Source organism: Oryctolagus cuniculus, chromosome 3, assembly GCF_964237555.1.
Source record: "Oryctolagus cuniculus chromosome 3, mOryCun1.1, whole genome shotgun sequence".
Taxonomy (NCBI): Eukaryota; Metazoa; Chordata; class Mammalia; order Lagomorpha; family Leporidae; genus Oryctolagus; species Oryctolagus cuniculus.
Window position 1 is genome coordinate 67860490 of NC_091434.1, and position 16554 is coordinate 67877043.

General features: G+C 49.1%; 1 protein-coding gene and 2 long non-coding RNA genes across 6 annotated transcripts in view; 2 read left to right on the forward strand and 1 right to left on the reverse strand.

Annotated features, from left to right (window-relative positions):
* The window catches only part of LOC127491746 (uncharacterized), an 85304-nt gene extending 77914 nt beyond the window's left edge, over positions 1–7390 (forward strand). The window contains exon 3 of the long non-coding RNA XR_007920640.2: positions 7173–7390. This is a non-coding gene — a long non-coding RNA (uncharacterized lncRNA). The remainder of the gene's footprint in view (positions 1–7172) is intronic.
* A 1-nt stretch (position 7391) lies between these two features.
* Positions 7392–16554, reverse strand: part of MAP3K20 (mitogen-activated protein kinase kinase kinase 20) — a 174857-nt gene continuing 165694 nt past the window's right edge. For all 4 annotated transcript variants that reach the window (XM_008258756.4, XM_008258754.4, XM_051849412.2 and 1 more), the window contains 2 exons: positions 14927–15077; positions 7392–9246 (listed from right to left, as the gene is read on the reverse strand). In XM_008258756.4, the coding sequence (XP_008256978.1) occupies positions 8546–9246; positions 14927–15077 (852 nt within the window). In that variant the 3' untranslated portion in view covers positions 7392–8545. The remainder of the gene's footprint in view (positions 9247–14926; positions 15078–16554) is intronic.
* On the forward strand, positions 10230–14931 carry LOC138848980 (uncharacterized). Its single transcript, XR_011387259.1, has 3 exons — positions 10230–11664; positions 11864–12042; positions 14779–14931. It is a non-coding gene; the product is annotated as an uncharacterized lncRNA (long non-coding RNA).

Sequence of the window (16554 nt, forward strand, 5' to 3'; positions counted from 1 at the left end):
ACTCCACAAATGGCCACAATAGCCAGGACTGGGCCCACCCAAACCAGGAGCCTGGAACTCCATCCCAGTCTCCCACATGCGTGGCAGAGGCCCAAGTACTTTGGCCATCTTCCACTGCCTTCGCAGGCTCCCTAATGCAGGAAGCCAGATGGGAAATGGAGCATCTGTGTCTTGAACCTGCTCTCATATGGGACGCTGGTGTCACAGGTGGCAGCTTAACTCACTATGCCACAATACCAGTCCTTTGGTGCAAAAAGTTTGGAAATCCATGCAGAGTTTCTTCATAATACATATTTTCTATGAACTTTTTTGATGACCCCTTGTATGCCAAAATAAACTTATCTTTTAGCCTCATTTTCCATGAACTTTTTTTTAAAAAGATTTTTATTTATTTGAAAGGTACAGACAGCGAGAGGGAGAGACAGAGAGAAGCGTCTTCCATCTGCTGGTTCTCTCCCCAAATGACCACAACAGCTGGAGCTGGGCCAATCTGAAGTCAGGAGCTGGGAGCTTCTTATGGGTCTCCCATGCAGGCACAGGGGCCCAAGCACTTGGGCCATCTTCTACTGCTTTCCCAGGTTATAGCAGAGAGCTGGATTGGAAGAGGAGCAGCCAGGAATTGAACCGGTGCTGGCCCCATTGTGAACTTTTGAAGTGCTCATATATAACCTGCACTGTTTATTTCATCTTTATTTTATTTATTCACTCGTTAGAAAATGTGTGGCATCTATCCTGTGCCAGATGATACATAATTTCTTCCCTTCAAGAACTCACAGTCCGGGAAGCGAGGATGAGAAGGGGATGGCAAGTAGCTGTAATGATGTCCTGGTGCTCCTGCCTGCATATCCCGTGTTGTGTGTCTGCCAGTGTTCTGGGCCCAGGCACTCTGGCTGTGACTTCACTGGGTGAAGAGAACGCTCATCAGTTCCTGCCACCTGATTGTTTCTGGTTTTCACAAGAGTGATCAATACCATCAGCTCCCCCTTTAAATGCTAATGAATGCTTTAACATCGCAGATGCAGACATACAGTACACTGCAGATTAAAATTAAGCACAAAATTAAATTGCTTACACATAGCAAAGGAGCCAGTTTGGACATCTTGATAATCAGCCGCAGCCAGCTGACAAATCTTGAATTGTCCCTGCACCAGCACAGAGCCGCCCCCAGTCTCAGACAGCACAGGCATCACCTGGCGGCCGATGCATGTGCCTGGTGCCCCGGGTGGGAGCAAGGAGGACGGCCGTGCTGGACTTGGAGTAGCCTAAGAGGCAGGACCATAGAAGGCACTAGGATCAAGCATGATCGACATTCATTAAAAAAGGCAGAGCCTTGGGGCTCTCGGAAAGGAAGCCATAGACCGAGATTCTATGGGTATCTGAAAGGACAGTGTCCATGTGAAGTTATTGAGTATACACAGGTTGTTTGTTTGTTTAACTAATTTGGGAGACAGTAACCCAGAAAAGGAACTCCATCTGCTGGTTCTCTTCTCAAATGCCTACAATGACAGGAGGCGGGCCAGGGCTGAAGCCAGGAACTGAGAACTCAACCCAGCTCTTCCTGGTGGATGGCAGGAGCCCAGTCACTTGACCACTGCCTCCTAGGGTCTGTGGTAACTGGGGTCAGGAGCGCTGGGTCTGAACGCTGGCGTCTTCATCAACATACTAACCACTGGGCTAAACACCTGCATGAACTATACATAGTATTTCTGTTTGTTCCCTCCTGCCAGGTGTTTGGGGAGAGCCTGTGTTTATTAGTGCTATGCTAAGTGCAGAAATTCAAAATGGAAGATGAGCTCAGGTCACTGTGATGCAAAACGCTGCTGCTTTGTTGGCACACTCAGGGTTTGCTTTTAGCAACGTGCCCAAGACCTAAACTGCGTCTCAGAGTTGTGCTCAGGTATCGACTCACATTGGCCAAGATCACAGAATGATGTTTAAGATCATAACGACAATTTCTAAACATTGAGCCTAACTCTTGAGTGGCTTATACCCTTAATGAGCATGGAATTAGAACAAGAATTTAGATGATTTGATGGTTTGTTAGCCTGATGGGTGAATTAATCAAGCTATCCTGTGAGCACAGAGTGCTGACTATGTGATAGAGACACACTTGTGACCTAATTAGGCACAATCCCTGTCTACAGGGAGCTCAGAGTCTAGTGAGGGCAAGCAAACCTGGGGACAGTGCTACCAGGGGGATATATATGACTGAGCAACCCAAAGGTTCTGTAAGAATACACAGTGGGGGCTGGCACTGTGGCGCTGTGGGTTAAGCTGCCACCACAGCCCCAGCATCCCACATGGGTGCCGGTTCAAGTCCTGACTGGGCCACTTCTGATCCAGCTCCCTGCTAATACTCCTGGGAAAGCAGCAGAAAATGACCCAAGTCCTTGGGCCCCTGCACCCATGTGGGAGACCCAGATGAAGCTCCTGGTTTCAGTCTGGCCCAACCCCGGTTTTTGTGGCTGTTTGCAGAGTGAACCAGGAGATGGAAGATTTCTCCCTTTCTCTCTCCCTCCCTCCCTCTCTCTGTAACTCAGACTTTCAAAAAAATATTTTTAAGTCTTTAAATGATCAAACACACAGACACACAGTGGAGGTCCTGACCCAGGTCTGAGGATCAGGAAAGGCTTCCTGGAGGTGGTGATGTGTTAGCAGAGAACTCAAGGCTGACTTGGCCAGATCACTGGATGGAGAGAGTACAAAGTTCTTGAAGACAGGAGGGAGTCCATCAGCTATTTCCGTGTGGCTAAAGTGTGGTGTTTGGTTGCTTTGCTGTGGGGATGAGGCAAACAGTGATGAAGAAGAGGTTCACATCGCCAGGGTCGTACCACCTCCACCACCACAGTGCACGCTCCCCAAGCCGAGTGGATGTGCACGTTACAGTCTTTACGGACTGGACATGGGAGCAGACATGTTGTCTTGCTTGCATAGCAAGGCTAACCCTTTCCTTTGCAGATCAACTTATTTTAGGCTCCTAAGGCCTGTCGCTCTGTCCATTGGCAAACCTGTTCTCGCCTCCAGAAGCCAAGTGTCCTCTGGGTTGCTTCCTCTCTCTCTCTGATTTATAAACACATTTTTCAAGCCTGGGAGATACTGCAGCAATTGTAGCCCTTCCATCAATGAACCCTGGGAGGTTTTGTTTCTCTCGTTGCCAGGTTCTTAAGGAGGACAGCACGGTTCGCAGAGAGCACCTTCGGGGTGTGGGGTGGCAGGGTTGAGTGACGGTGCAAGGGCGTTATGTGATAAAGGCCCCCAAGAGGAGTACAAAATGGGGGCTGCGGCTGGAGCCGTGGAGCGGGGCCTCTGCGGGCAGGACTTCAGCCAGCCCCCACGCTGAGTCCGAGTCTTCTGGCAGGTAGGGAAGGAATCCCTCTGGTCTAGCTGAGTAAATGGAACCTCGGTTGTGAATTCTGAATCTTAATTGGTCCCGCATTGTTGGGCCGGCTGAGCCGTCAAGGGCATGAGAGTGAGAAGTCCCTGGCAGCTGCCAACTTCCCCCAGGGATTTGGCACCTCTTTCGCCTTAGCAATCTCACATTCCAGTTTCAGCGACAGCAAATGGACAGTAAGGTGCTGTGTATTTCCCAGAGTGCCCTGGCTGTACTGCAGCTTCTCGGGTCCAACAACGGCAGGAGATTTTATGAGTCTGCTAAGTACAGCCTCTGTAGTCTAAAACGTCGATGCTGCACCGTGAACAAGTTGGTACAACCAAATCATGGCGGCTCACACGTGAGCAATGCCTGTTGGCAGACCGCAGTGGTGCCAGCTTGCAGAGCTAAACAGGTAAGCTACGGGCAAGGAACTTCGCAAGCCCGGAAAAGGTGGTGGTACACCTCAGTCGGAAAAGCCAGAGTGGCCTGGATGTCTGACTGGGACAATGAGACCTTATATTTATGGATTAAACATTTTGGTCTGAATTATAGAAATATTGAGAAATGCTTTTGTTAAACAGTTTCATGGGGTGAACATTATGTCAATTTAATTTCCTGATTTTCTGACATGTTATTTTCCACTTTTATAATAATTTTTTTAAAGATTTATTTATTTGAAAGTCAGAGTTACACAGAGAGAGGGAAGGCAGAGAGAGAGGGAGAGAGAGAGAGAGGGAAGGAGGGAGGGAGGGAGGTCTTCCATCCACGGTTCACTCCCCAATTGGCTGCATCGGCCAGAGCCACACTGATCCGGAGCCAGGAGCTTCCTCTGGGTCTCCCACATGGGTGCAGGGGCCTAAGGACTTGGGCCATCTTCTACTACTTTCCCAGGCCGTAACAGAGAGCAGGATTGGAAGTGGAGCAGCCGGGATTTGAACTGGTGCCCATATGGGATATCGGCACTGCAGCTGACTGCTTTACCTGCTATGCCACAGCGCCGGCGCCAGTGAGTTTTCTTTTTTAAAGATTCATTAATTTACTTACTTGACAAAGCAACACACACACAGAAAAAGAGAGAAATTGATCTTCTATCTACTGGTTCATTCCCCAAATGCCCACAATAACTGGGGCTGAGCCAGGGTGAAATCAGGAGCCCAGAAGTCCATCTGGGTCTCCCACATGGGTGGCAGGGACCCAAGTACTTGATCCATCACCTAATGCTTCCTTGGGTGCTCATTAATAGGAAGTTGGATGGGAAGTGACACAGATAGGACTTGAACCAGGCACTCTGATATGGGATGCAGGTATCCCAAGCATTGAGCCAGACACCTGCCCACTCACTCTTTTTTTAACCTCAGCCTCTTGCAATTAATACAATTCCTCATTGCTGGCAACTATTTTTTGTTTTGTTTTTAAGATTTATTTATTTATTTGAAAAAGTTGTGGAGAGACGGATCTTCTATCCATTGGTTCACTACCCAAATGGCCACAACGGCCAGACCTGGGCCGTCAAAAACCAGGAGCCAGGAGCTTCTTCCGGGTCTCCCATGTGGGTGTAGAGGCCAGAGCACTTGGACTATCCTCTGCTGCTTTCCCAGGCACATTAGCAGGGAGCTGGATCGAAGTGGAGCAGCTAGACTCAAACCAGCACCCTTATGCGATTCTGGTACTACAGGCTGAGGCTTTACCCACTACGCCACAGTGCCAGCCCCCAACTGGTTTATTTTGATAGGGAAAAAAGTTATTGTTAACCTCTACTCTGCTTTTGAATTACATTCATCTTTCCACCTGGCAAGTAACTTTTGGTAAGGATCATTACAACAAAACAAAGAACACCCAACTCTTAGTAATTCTTTACAATCAAGAAGCAGTCAGCAGATGTTCTCATTTTTATTTTAACTAGGAGCACTGATGCTGACAACTATTTTTCCATGAGATATTACAAAGCGATCAGTTTTGTGGACTGTTGGAACAACCTCTTTGAGATCACCTACTGCACCAAATAGCAGGCGATCAGTCATTTCACCGCCAGTTTGAATTCTCTAACTCACAGCTCAAGAAAGCAAGATGGAAGAAAATGGCATGAAGAAGCAGCCATTTGCATAGCATCTTTTTATTTATTTATTATTTTTTTGACAGGCAGAGTGGACAGTGAGAGAGAGAGACAGAGAGAAAGGTCTTCCTTTGCCGTTGGTTCACCCTCCAATGACCGCCGCGGCCGGCGCGCTGTGGCCAGCGCGCTGTGGCTGGCGCACCGCACTGATCCGATGGCAGGAGCCAGGTGCTTCTCCTGGTCTCCCATGGGGTGCAGGGCCCAAGCACTTGGGCCATCCTCCACTGCACTCCCTGGCCACAGCAGAGAGCTGGCCTGGAAGAGGTGCAACTGGGACAGAATCCGGCGCCCCGACTGGGACTAGAACCCAGTGTGCCGGCGCCGCAAGGTGGAGGATTAGCCTAGTGAGCCGCGGTGCAGGCCTGCATAGCATCTTGCAAACTTGAGTCCTCAAGTCATTACTTAGGCTTCCTTTTTTTTTTTTTTTTTTTTTTAAGATTTTATTTGAGAGGTAGAGTTAAAGACAGTGAGAGGGAGAAACAGAGAAAGGTCTTCCTTCCGTTGGTTCACCCTCCAAATGGCTGCAACAGCTGCAGCTGCGCCTATCCAAAGCCAGGAGCTTCTTCCAGCTCTCTGATGCAGGTGCAGGGTCCCAAGCTCTTGGCCATCATCTGGCTTTCCCAGGCCACAGCAAAGAGCTGGATTGGAAGAGGGGCAGTGGGACTAGAACCGGTGTCTACATGGGATGCTGGCGCCACAGGCAGAGGATTAACCTACTGCACCACAGCGCTGGCCCCTAGGCTGCCCATTTTAACAATGAAGGCCATACTTTGTGTTCCTTTGGGAATAACTAAGTCAAGACTGTGTTTGGCTACTTATCCAGAAATTCTAATCAGAAAATATCTTATTGCTTTTTTGGAAACTATGATTTTTTTAAACAAGATTTATTTATTTGAAAGGTAGAGTTACAGAGAAGCAAAGGCAGAGAGAGGTCCTTCATCTGCTGGTTCACTCCCCAAATGACTGCAGCTGCGCTGATCTGAAGCCAGGAGCTTCCTCCGGGTCTCCCACACCCCCAGGACTTGCGCCATCTTCCACTGCTTTCCCAGGCCATTAGTAGAGAGCTGGATCGGAAGTGGAGCAGCCAGGACTTATACCCGTTTCCATATGGGATGCCGGCACTGTAGGAAGCGGCTTTACCCACTAAGCCACAGCACCAGCCCCAACAGTATGATATTAAGATAGCGTATTTTTGTAGTTGTCTACTTTAAATTTGGACACAAAGGACAAAGGGGAAAAAGAATTGAAAACAGATTGTGGTTGACGTAAACGCCACGAGAAAGGGTCCCAGAGAAGCTTCAAACCTTAGCAGACGTTGCTCACCCAAGACCAAGAATCCTTTGCTGGTTCCTCCGCTTCCACTGCGTTCACTTGTAAATGCATGTGGCAAACCAGAAGACTTCTACAAGATTAGTGGTCGAATCTGTTTAGGTCGTGGCAGCTTTGTTTACAAAATGATTTTTTTTTCTTGTTGTTTACCAGTATATTATAAAGGTTAAAGCCCAGGAGCATCCCACAGGACAAAGTATGGTGCAGTGTGTGGAGCTCTCCCCTCCCCTCCCTGCCCCCCTCCACCCCCACTCCTTGATGTAGTCACCAGTCTGGGAACTCTCCGTATCTCATTGTTCCAGAGTTATGATCAAGGTCATTTCTAACGACTCTGAATTTACTACCACCCTCATACAGTTCTCCCAGCAGGCCCCAGGTACCATCCGGAGCAGGAGAGCAGGGCAGCCGCCCCTGACAGCACAGGCACCACCTCTGAGGCCTGGTTTCTATGCAAGGAGAACTCAACCTGCAGAATCACCAGTGGGCCCTCAGGATTTCGACTGAGCCTGGAGGATCCTGGGCAGGACAAAGACACTTGACGGTGAGGGTCAGTGAGTACTCAATAGAACCTTGGAATATTGAAAACAACATTTATTTATTTGATATGCAGTAGCTTTAGTGTGATCTTTTTGATTTGTAAAATACGATGAGTTGCACACGTGGGATCTCACCCTTCCTGTCCCTGAACTGCAGGCAGTCTCTCTTTACCCCCAGCTGCTTAGAGCTGTCTTGCTGCAAGGCTGGTATTTACTGTCTCGCTCTAACGAGGATGTTGGTAATTTTAAATTTCTCAGGCTTTTAGCTTGTGGTGTTATTATCTTGCTCTGTTTTCTCTTAGATTTTAGATTTCTGACATCCCAAGAGACCTTTATGGACTGTTGTTTTTTTCCCCCTCTTTGTGCCTTCTTTGGTAAAATGTAGAAAATAATTTTCAAAGGGAGTCTCTGGTCTCTGGGAGCTTAGGGAAAGAAACAACCACGAATCTCCTAGGCAATAGCTCTTTGGTTTTAGATGAATCTTAATGAGATATGTACCATAATTAACATGAAGTTCAATAATCTTTTTTATTGCTTACAAATGATAAGCTGAATCAGTTCAAGTCTGACCATGATAAAAACACAAATATCTTACTAAAATAAATAGTATCCAAGGAGGCTGAGACAAGAGTGTAATGATAAGGCACTTGCCTTGGGCACAAAACATAAACCTAAAGGGGCATCCAAAAAAAATTCAGTGCATTAAAATATCACTTATCTTGATTACTATTTTTAAAAAGAAAATGACTGCAAAAATTTGTGATAAACAAAGTATCATAATTTTAAAATGAAGACAGGATCAGAAACAGTGTCTTGCTAATAAGCCACAATACTGATCCTGTTTTGATCCAGAATGTTGATCTTGATGACCTCACTTGCCCTACCCTGGTCTCAGCCCTGCTAACCAGAATGTCAGTAGCTGGAGTAAAGACGGCACAACTCCTCATCTAGAAAGGTCACTTCAGGACAGGAATTCTGTGTAGTTACTTTCAAGTCTAGGCAGCATCACTGAGCAACCAGCACCCACACTTTTGGCCCTTGTTTGGCTATGTCTCAATTTTAACAGGTATTTCCCAATGCAAAAAAAAAAAAAAAAAAAAAAAAAAAAAAGAGTTGAGTTTTTGATAGTGGAACCTGACATCCCATTATCAAACTCCATTACATTCAAAAAGAAAAACTCATCAGTGCAATTCATTAAAAGGTCCTCCTCCCACGCAGGTTTCCTCGCACCCTTTCCTTCCCAGCCTTGGTGGGAGAGGGCCGGAGGGGCTTCTTGCGATACTCCACCTTGGTCCACCCGCCTTCGCTCCCTTTGCTCTCCTCGTCCCCGGCTCGTGCGTCCGTCTCCGTGTGCAGCGGCATCCCTGGTATGGTCCTGGGCTGGCGACGGTCATTTGGGCTCCTTCTGAACTCAGGTGACTGGTGAGTGCCGAGTGCGGGATGAGAAACCCTGTAGCACTTTCCAGAATACCTTTCTCTGGAAGGGGTGGAATGCTGACTCTTCCCACCGTATCTTCCTCTGGGAGAAGAGTTGAGTGAGACGCTGCCACGCTCGTATTTGTTCCTGCTCCTATCTGAGTACCGACCCCTTTCGGAAGCGCTGTCCGTGTTAAGACTGGAAAAGCCGCTGTCTCTGGAGTTGAGATGTAGAGAGGAGAAGTTCTTGGTCAGTCCGTACTGTGTGGGAGAGGAGCTTCGGGACTGGTTTATGGGTGTGATCTGCTGGTACTTGATGGGCGCCTGGGTCCTCCTCACAGCAGCAGCATAGGAGACCTGGTCATCGAAGTAGGGGAAGAAGGATGAGCCCAGGATGGGGTTGCTCTGGGAGCGCTGTAAGGAAGTGTTGGATGCAATCTGCCGCAACCTCAGGGTGTCCAGCCACTGGCAGTCGGCACCTGCAGGACGGAAACGAGCAGCTTTTAGACCCCAGGAAAGCCGCACGCCTGGGGAGGGCTACCAGAACACTGCCTTTGTTATTACAAATACTCCCTACAAAATAAGCCTGTTTACTGAGGCTGTACTAGGAGCTTCACATTGGGCTTTCCTTACATCATCTCATTTAATCCTCCAATAATTGCCTTGGGGAATACTGATCATCTTATCCATAAATGAGGACGTGCAGAAGGTAAAGCTGCAAGTCACTCAACCAATAATCCCAGGTCCCTCTGCATCTAGATCTTGTTCCTGGTCCTGGCTGTCACTTCCAGACCTTGCTGCTGTGGGTGTGTTCAGGTGCAGCATGTGGAGTCAACAAAAGGCTTTGTGCCGACCAGCACTTTTATAACCCCAGGGAAGCTCGCCTGGATAAGGGAAAAGAGATTCTGAAGGTAGATAGGGCAGTAGAGATTGTGTGGAAGAAAGAGCTTGTCTGTCAGCCCCAGGGCCTGAGCTATGTCAGCCACATTCTACAATTGTCAGTGGTGCTCCTATCCACAGCTCGCTGGCTCCTCTGCAACTGTGCACAGGGACTTTTCTGGAAGGGAGCAGAAGGGCACGCCCAGGTCTCTCTGCCAGCACGTCTCCTTCCTACAGCCCTGGGGCAAGGGACTTGTCCAGACCTGTGACTCTCTGTGCCTAGACAGACCATAGACTGATCCGCCACAAGCCCTCCTTCTGTGTGTAATGTGCTTTACTGTGGCAAAGACCGCATTCCATCAAATTTCCCATCTTAACCACCTGCAAGTGTGTGGCGCAGGAGTGTTCAGTGTGTTTGCACTGCTGGGCAACACATCCCTAGCCCAGGAATTTTTTTTAAAGGTGTATTTATTTGAAAAGCAGAGTGATAGACAGTTCATCTGCTGGTTCAATCCACAAATGCCTGCAACAGCTGGAGTGGGCCAGGCTGAAGCTGGAGCCTTGAACTCCATCCAGGATCCAGGTTTCCCACATGGTTGCAGGGAACCAAATACTTGAGCCATCATCTGCTGCCTTCCCAGGCACATGAGCAGGGAGATGAAGTGGAAGTGGAGCGGCTGAGACTAGAGCTGGCACTTGGAAATGGGATTTGTTATATCTTAATGTTAGCTGTCGCAAAGCACACCGGACACCGGAGTAAGGGAAAGGGTTTATTGGGGAACACCCTACAGACCGGAGTGAAGGGGCGGCAAAGGAAAAAGAGAGAAGGAGACTGTGAGAGAGAGACAGAGGAGGGAGAAGAGAGAGGAGAGAAGCCAAGAGAGGCCAAGAGAGTGCAGGAGAGAAGGGCCAAGAGCCACGAGCCCAGAGGAGGAGGCTAGAGAGAGGAACCGAGAGAGAGCAGGAGAGAAGGGCCAAGAGAGCACGTGTGCAGGAAAGGCCCTTTTAAAACTTTGCCTGAGGGCGGGCAGGGAAGCAGGAGCAGCCAATCCCATTAGGATGGGGGTGGGAGCCTGGCTCAGGTAGCTGGGCCATGCGGCCACCTGGCTACAACTGCACCAGTTTCCTAACAGGATTCAGCATGGTAAGCACCACAACTCTGGGCCCTCACGCCTGGTAGTCCTTCCCCCATCCCTGGTGACATCCATTTCTGTGATGTGACTTTAGAGACTTCACACACGCATGGAATCATGCAGTCGTAATGCCTCTCCTTCTTCACTTAGACTTTAGTTTCCGACAGCGCTGATTTGTTTGGTACCCAACCCCCTCCACGCAGCCACGGGAACCTGGGGACGCTGACTGCATTCTGGGTCTGGAGGAAACTTGGATTGGTCTAGGCCAGGTGCACCAGTGCCATCTTTCAGGATGGACAAGTTTTCTTCACTCCTAAACGAGAGCAGGGAGGGAACCGACCCCTTGTTTCTTCTGGGCATTGCCACGTCTATGGGATGACTGAAAACACGAGAGGAACAGACTGAGAGCAAAGCCAGCAGGCTGAGAGCCCAGAGCAGGAAGGAGCCAAGGCCTGCGCTTCAATCCTCACCCGGCTGAGCCTGCTCTAGCTCTGGACTTCTTGTGATGGGAGAAAACTGATCTGATTGCAGTTGAATTTGGTGGTTTAAGGACTTTGGAGTCCCCCTGGTTCACCCGGAGGGCTTCTAAAATGGTAGATCCCAAGGATCCCACCCTAGAATGTGGGGTTCAGTGGGTTGTGGTTGGGCCCGAGGATGTGCCTTCCGACAAGGTCACTGGTGAGCCTGAGGCTGCTGGCCCTGGGACCACACCGGGAGAACCACAGGAACAAGCTGCTGCAACCTGGGTTTCCTGTTACTCGCAGCAGGCCGTGTCCTCCAAGTCTTCACATTGTAGTGGATACAAAGGATACAAGGAAGGAGGAAGAGAGGCCAACCAGCCGAAGCTGGACCAAGCCCAGGGGAAGCCACTGCTGCAAGCTTCCGGTTAGTAAGCAGAGGGAGAAAGCTTCTCTGGAGCAGTCCCGGGGGGAGGCAGAAGGGTACTGACCGTCCTGCATTTACTCCTAGAGAGAACACTCCACTGTCTCCTAGCAGATCTACGAGTAGATGGCATGGGGGGTGGGGGGCGACATCTAATAATGTCCTCTTCTGGGAATGTTACCATCTTGTCTCCAACCACAAGGTCACAACCTGCTGCGAATACAGTAAGAGAATGCTTGGGAAACAATAAACATCCTTAAGTCTCACTCCAGGGAATCCAGAACGGGGACCGGCAAAGTGCTTACTGGGTGACTTTCAAAGTGGTAGAATTTGAATGATGGAAAACTTGGATGCTGTTGGCAGACATTTTGACTCATATGGGTAAGTAAACAGAGCTTTAAAGAAATTTTTTAAGCCAGCGCCGTGGCTCAATAGGCTAATCCTCCACCTTGCGGCGCCGGCACACCGGGTTCTAGTCCCAGTTGGGGCGCCGGATTCTGTCCCGGTTGCCCCTCTTCCAGGCCAGCTCTCTGCTATGGCCAGGGAGTGCAGTGGATGGCCCAGGTGCTTGGGCCCTGCACCCCATGGGAGACCAGGAAAAGCACCTGGATCCTGGCTCCTGCCATCGGATCAGCACGGTGCACCGGCTGCAGCGGCGGCCATTGGAGGGTGAACCAACGGCAAAGGAAGACCTTTCTCTCTCTGTCTCTCTCTCACTGTCCACTCTGCCTGTCAAAAATTTAAAAAAAAAAAAAAAAAAAAAAAGAAATTTTTTAGGCTGGTGCTGCAGCTCACTAGGCTAATCCTCTGCCTGCGGCACCGGCACCCCGGGTTCTAGTCCTGGTTGGGGCGCCAGATTCTCTCCCGGTTGTTCCTCTTCCAGTCCAGCTCTCTGCTGTGGCCCGGGAGTGCAGTGGAGGATGGCCCAGGTCCTTGGACCCTGCACACACATGGGAGACCAGGAGGAAGCACCTGGCTCCTGGCTTTGGGTCAGCTTGGTGCGCCGGCTGCAGCAGCCATTGGGGGTTGAACCAATGGAAAAAAAGAAGACCTTTCTCTCTGTCTCTCTCTCACTGTCCACTCTGCCTGTCCAAAAAAAAAAAAAAAAAAAAAGTGGTAGTATAATTAAAAAAAAGATTTTTAAAAAAATATTAGAAACAGAGAGAGTGCTCCAACTGCTGCTTCACTCCCTAAATGCACACAGTGGCTAGGGGCTGGGCTGGGCTGGAGCCAGGAGTCAAGCATGCAACCAAGGGGTCTCAAGTGAGTGGCAGGAACCCAATCACTGGCGCCATCCCTGCTGCCTTCCAGGGTCTGCTTTAGCAGGAAGGCAGGAGGCTGGAGCCAAGGCTGGGCCTGGAACCCAGGCACTACCCATCTGGGACATGGGTTTCTTAACTGCTGGGCTAAACACTTGCTCCTCAGAACTTTCAAAAGAAGAGAAAACTATAGCAGAAATGCAGAGAGAAGACCCTCACAGATTTCCCAGGGGTGTTGTAGATTGCAAATAGGGTCATGGCTATGAAAGCCCTACAGAAGTGAAATGAGCCCTATGAACATTAGTTGTTATAGTAAGAGGGCCTTAAAGGTATCACAGTAGGCGTTCTAGGCAAGATTGATGGATTCACAAAAGAATCTGGAACCAGGGGGAAGCGAATGGGAAGGAACTACTGCAGGGGTAGCGGCTGCAGAAGCAGCGTGTCCCGACGAGGCTCGCAGCCAAGAAGGCTCATGCTCTGTGGTGCTGGTCAGAATGTCCTGCCGTGATTAGTTTCAGAAGAGCATAACCAAATCAACCATGTAGGCAAAGTTAGACAGGATTAGCACGCTGTCATGGAATATGCTGGTGGATTTTGAGTACTGTCCAGGATTTTGGGCCCGCTGGCTGGTGAACATTTAGGAGCCTGGTTTGCTTAGCAGGCCAGGCCCTGGGGTGGAGGACACAGGACCTGGGCTCTCTTAACTCAGGGTCAGCTACTTAGAGCCTTTGCAGGTTTCCGTGACCACCAAAGACTTTCTGATATGGCTTCCCAAGTACATTTCTTCTCGAGGAAAAAAATCCTAAAAATGTATATTTCTGGTTAGTTTGGAAGCTGTATTTCTCATGGTAAAGGGTGAACTGCATGGAGCTTCTTTAAAATTTTTTTTGTTTATTTGAGAGGGAAGGAAGGAGTGGGGGGGCAGGGAGGGAAGACAGACAGGGATACAGCAAGTTCCCAACGCCTGGTTCACTCCCCCAGATGCCCACAACAGCTGGGGCTGAGCCAGGTGGGGGCAGGGAACTCAGCTTGGGTCTCCCTAGTGAGTGGAAGGAAGCCAATCACTTGAGCCATCACCTCTGCCTCCCCGGGTCTGCAGCAGCAGGAAGCTGGAGTCAGGAGCCCGGGATGGGACCCAGGCACTCTGAGGTGGGACACAGGCTTCAAGCTAGAAGGCTCGGGGTTTCTATGCACCCACATCCCATGTATTTGTTTGCTTGTCCCAGTCCTTCAGAACCTCTTCCCTGAACCCACCAAATGGTGACCCATTTACGGGCCAGTCAGCTGACCTCCCCTGTGATACCCTAAGTTGTTTCTTCATCTCATCCACAGTTACAACAATGAGTAGGCATTGCTCATCCTATGCATTCCGCATCTTCTCCCACCTTCCCTCTGTCTGTCTCTTGTGTCAATGGTGTTCAGGACCCGAGAGTGGTCCTGGTGACACAGAAGATCACCATCTTTGATACCCTTTTCAGAAGTAAATACATACATACAGTTAGTCCTTGGTTCTGGGCCCCCATGGATACCAAGATCTATAGATGCTCAACTCCCTCATATAGAATTGCATGGTATTTGAATACAGCCCACAGTACACATCTAATGATTTCTAGACTACTTGGAACACGACAATCGAAATGCTATATAAAAAGTTGCAAGATGAGATTGTTTAGGGAATGAGGACAAGAAAGAAGTGTACATAATCCGTACAGAAGAAAGTTTTCAAATATTTTCAACCGTTAGTGATTGTGTATACATATATACACATTTTTATTTTTATTCACCAATGCAGATTCTTTTTCATCTTTTATCATTGTTGTCCAAATCTCTAAACTTGTTGTAATATTTTCACATTTAGATGTTCCTAAATACTGCTCTCCACCTAATCTGTTCATACAACCAACACCACAGAAGAAGGAAGTATTATGTCAGAAGCCCGTGTCTATCCACACCCTGGCACCGAGAGCTCTGTGGCTGATGTTGGCAACGCAGCGCGCGACACTTACTGGAGTCCGACCTGCTGCCCGGGGTGCCCTCGGCGTTGGGGAGCACAGTCTGAATGGCCAGCTGGACTGCTTTCACCTCGTCCTGAGGCTTTGCCTTGCTCCACTGGATCCGGTGCACATGCTTCGTGCTTTTTGGAGTTCTCACGTCACTCTGGGAGGAACACAAGAACCATGAGCAAATGCACGCAGTAACACCCGGGAAGGAAGGAAACTCAGGTCATGATGGCACGTCAGCTTCCCTACCAGGAACACGCTCACCATACATTAGGTAAAACATTGCAAATGTTGTCCAAAATATGCTCATTTAATTAAGAGTAAAATGTGTGCCAATCCGAACAGGAGCCTGCTTTGGGTCTCCCACGCGGGTGCAGGGGCCCAAGGACTTGGGTCATCTTCCACTGCTTTCCCAGGTCATAGCAGAGAGCTGGGTCAGAAGAGGAGCAGTCAGGACTTGAACTGGCTGCCCATATGGGATGCCAGCGCTGCAGGTGGCAGCTTTACCCACTAACCACAGCACTGGCCCCGATAATAGTAGTTAAACTGTGGTTGTCTTCTCCTAGTATTATATGAGAGTACTGCAAAAAGTTCATGGAAGATGTATATTGTGAACAACTATGCATGGATTTCAAAACGTTTTTCCACAAAAAAATCCTTATTTTTTTACTTTCATTTTTCCATGGACTTTCCAAAGTATTCTTGTATTTGATAAATTTCAACTCCACTCTTCATTCAATAATACATGTGAAAAATACTCTCTCAGGCCGGTGTTGTGGCATAACAGGTTAAGCCACTGCCTGCAGCACTAGCAACCCATATGGGGGCTGGTTTGCATCCTGGCTGCTCCACTTCTGATCCAACTCCACAGTTCATGCACCTGGGAAACCAGTGGAAGATGGCCCAAGTGCTTGGGCTCCTGAACCCACGTGGGACACCAGGAAGAGGCTCCTGGCTTCTGCCTGGCCCAACCCTGGCCAATACAGTCATTTGAGGGAGTGAACCAGATGATGGAAGATCTCTCTCTCTCTTTCATCTTTCTAACTCTGTCCTTCAAATAAAAATAAATCTTTTTTTAAAAATATATGACTTAAAGAAAATCTCTTCTGTTTATAGTACTTGGCCAGGCTGATGCTGGGACTGGAACTCAACCCAGGACTCCTGCATGGGAGGCAGGGATGGAATTGTTTGAGCCATGGCCTCCTGGGATGTACTTCAGCAAGGCGCTTAAACTGAGAGTGGAGCTGGGTCTTGAAACGAGGCACCCTGACATGGGATACAGGGAGCTAGGCAGTGTCTCAGCTGCTCTTCCAAATGCCCACCCTGAAAAGATATTTTGTTGAACAAAATATCAAGACTGCCTATGGTCATGAGGGTAACAGGTGCACGCAGGGGTCATGGGATTATGACGTGGACAGCGGGTGACAGGGTCAACAGGAAAGAGGACACCCCCAGAGCAAGACACACCATGTTATTGTCCTGAAAGCTCTCTCATCACTGGGTGTCACAAAGTCCTATCTCCTAAGGTCTCCTGGTTTAATGTGGCGATGGTGGGGGCCAGTGTGGTGGTATAGCAGGTGAAGCTGCCATCTGCAGCACTGGCATCCCATATGGGTGCCGGTTCAAGTCCCATT